Source organism: Rhinopithecus bieti, unplaced genomic scaffold (genome assembly GCF_001698545.2).
Source record: "Rhinopithecus bieti isolate Rb0 unplaced genomic scaffold, ASM169854v2 scaffold_58089, whole genome shotgun sequence".
Classification (NCBI taxonomy): Eukaryota; Metazoa; Chordata; class Mammalia; order Primates; family Cercopithecidae; genus Rhinopithecus; species Rhinopithecus bieti.
The window spans coordinates 1-952 of record NW_016822107.1 but is presented as its reverse complement, the minus strand read 5'-3'; the positions used below and the strand labels follow the sequence as shown (position 1 = coordinate 952).

The 952-nt window shown below is 57.6% G+C and overlaps 1 protein-coding gene across 1 annotated transcript; it reads left to right on the top strand.

Moving 5' to 3' along the window:
- Positions 1-402: 402 nt before the first annotated feature.
- On the top strand, positions 403-946 carry LOC108521159 (methyl-CpG-binding domain protein 3-like 2; the record flags this gene model as incomplete). The annotated part of the gene is made up of 1 exon (XM_017860807.1): positions 403-946. A coding segment is annotated over exon 1 (531 nt), but the record flags the coding sequence as incomplete, so codon positions are not given.
- Positions 947-952: the final 6 nt, after the last annotated feature.

Below are 952 nucleotides of genomic sequence, written 5' to 3'. Positions count from 1 at the left end.
GAAGAGAACAGGACGGGTGTCCTCCGAGGAGGATGAGGAGGGACAAGGTCTGGAACTGGCCCTGGGTCATGACCTTGAGCATTTAGTCCTTGACTCGCATCAGCCCAATGAGGTCCCAGGACCCAGTGTCAGTGCCTGGAACTCCTGCCAGCAGCATCAGCATCACGTGGAGAAATGCAGACTCTAGGGTCCACCCCACACTTACTTGGGTTCAGGTCCAGAGATCTGAGTTTAACACACCCTGCGGGTGCTGAGGATGTACGGTGCCATTTGAGACACATTTCCCCAGACAGAGAGGCTGGTGGGAAGATTCCACTGAGCTGAGAGAAGCCCCCCAGAGCTGAGCTTCTCCAGCCTCCATTTGGTTGAAATGTCACCTTTTCTTTTCTTTTGAAAGGGGAAGCTCAAAAGAAACATGATGCCCTGGGCTTTACAGAAGAAACGAGAAATCCACATGGCCAAGGCCCATCGGAGACGAGCTGCGAGGTCTGCTCTCCCCATGAGACTCACCAGCTGCATCTTCCCGAAGCCGGTGACAAGGATCAGGTCTCATCCTGACAACCAGGTCAGACGCAGAAAAGGGGAGGAGCACCTGGAGAAGCCACAGCAACTCTGCGCCTACCGGAGAATGCAGGCCCTGCAGACCTGCAGCAGCCAAGGCGAAGGTTCAAGTCCACTGCAGTTGGAGAACGTCTTAAGTATCCTTGCACCGGGGATGGCCGGTGAATCTCTGGACAGGACTGGAGCTAAGCGTGTGCACAGGCTGCCCGAGCCCACCGCTGGGCAGTTTCCAGCTGTGGCAGGGGGGCCAACCCCAGGAGTGGGTTGTCAGCTCCCACCGCCCCTCTCTGGCCAATTGGTGACTCGTGCAGATATCCGGAGACAGGCCAGGAGGGTGAAGAAAGCCAGGGAGAGACTGGCCAGGGCCTTGCAGGCGGACAGGCTGGCCAGG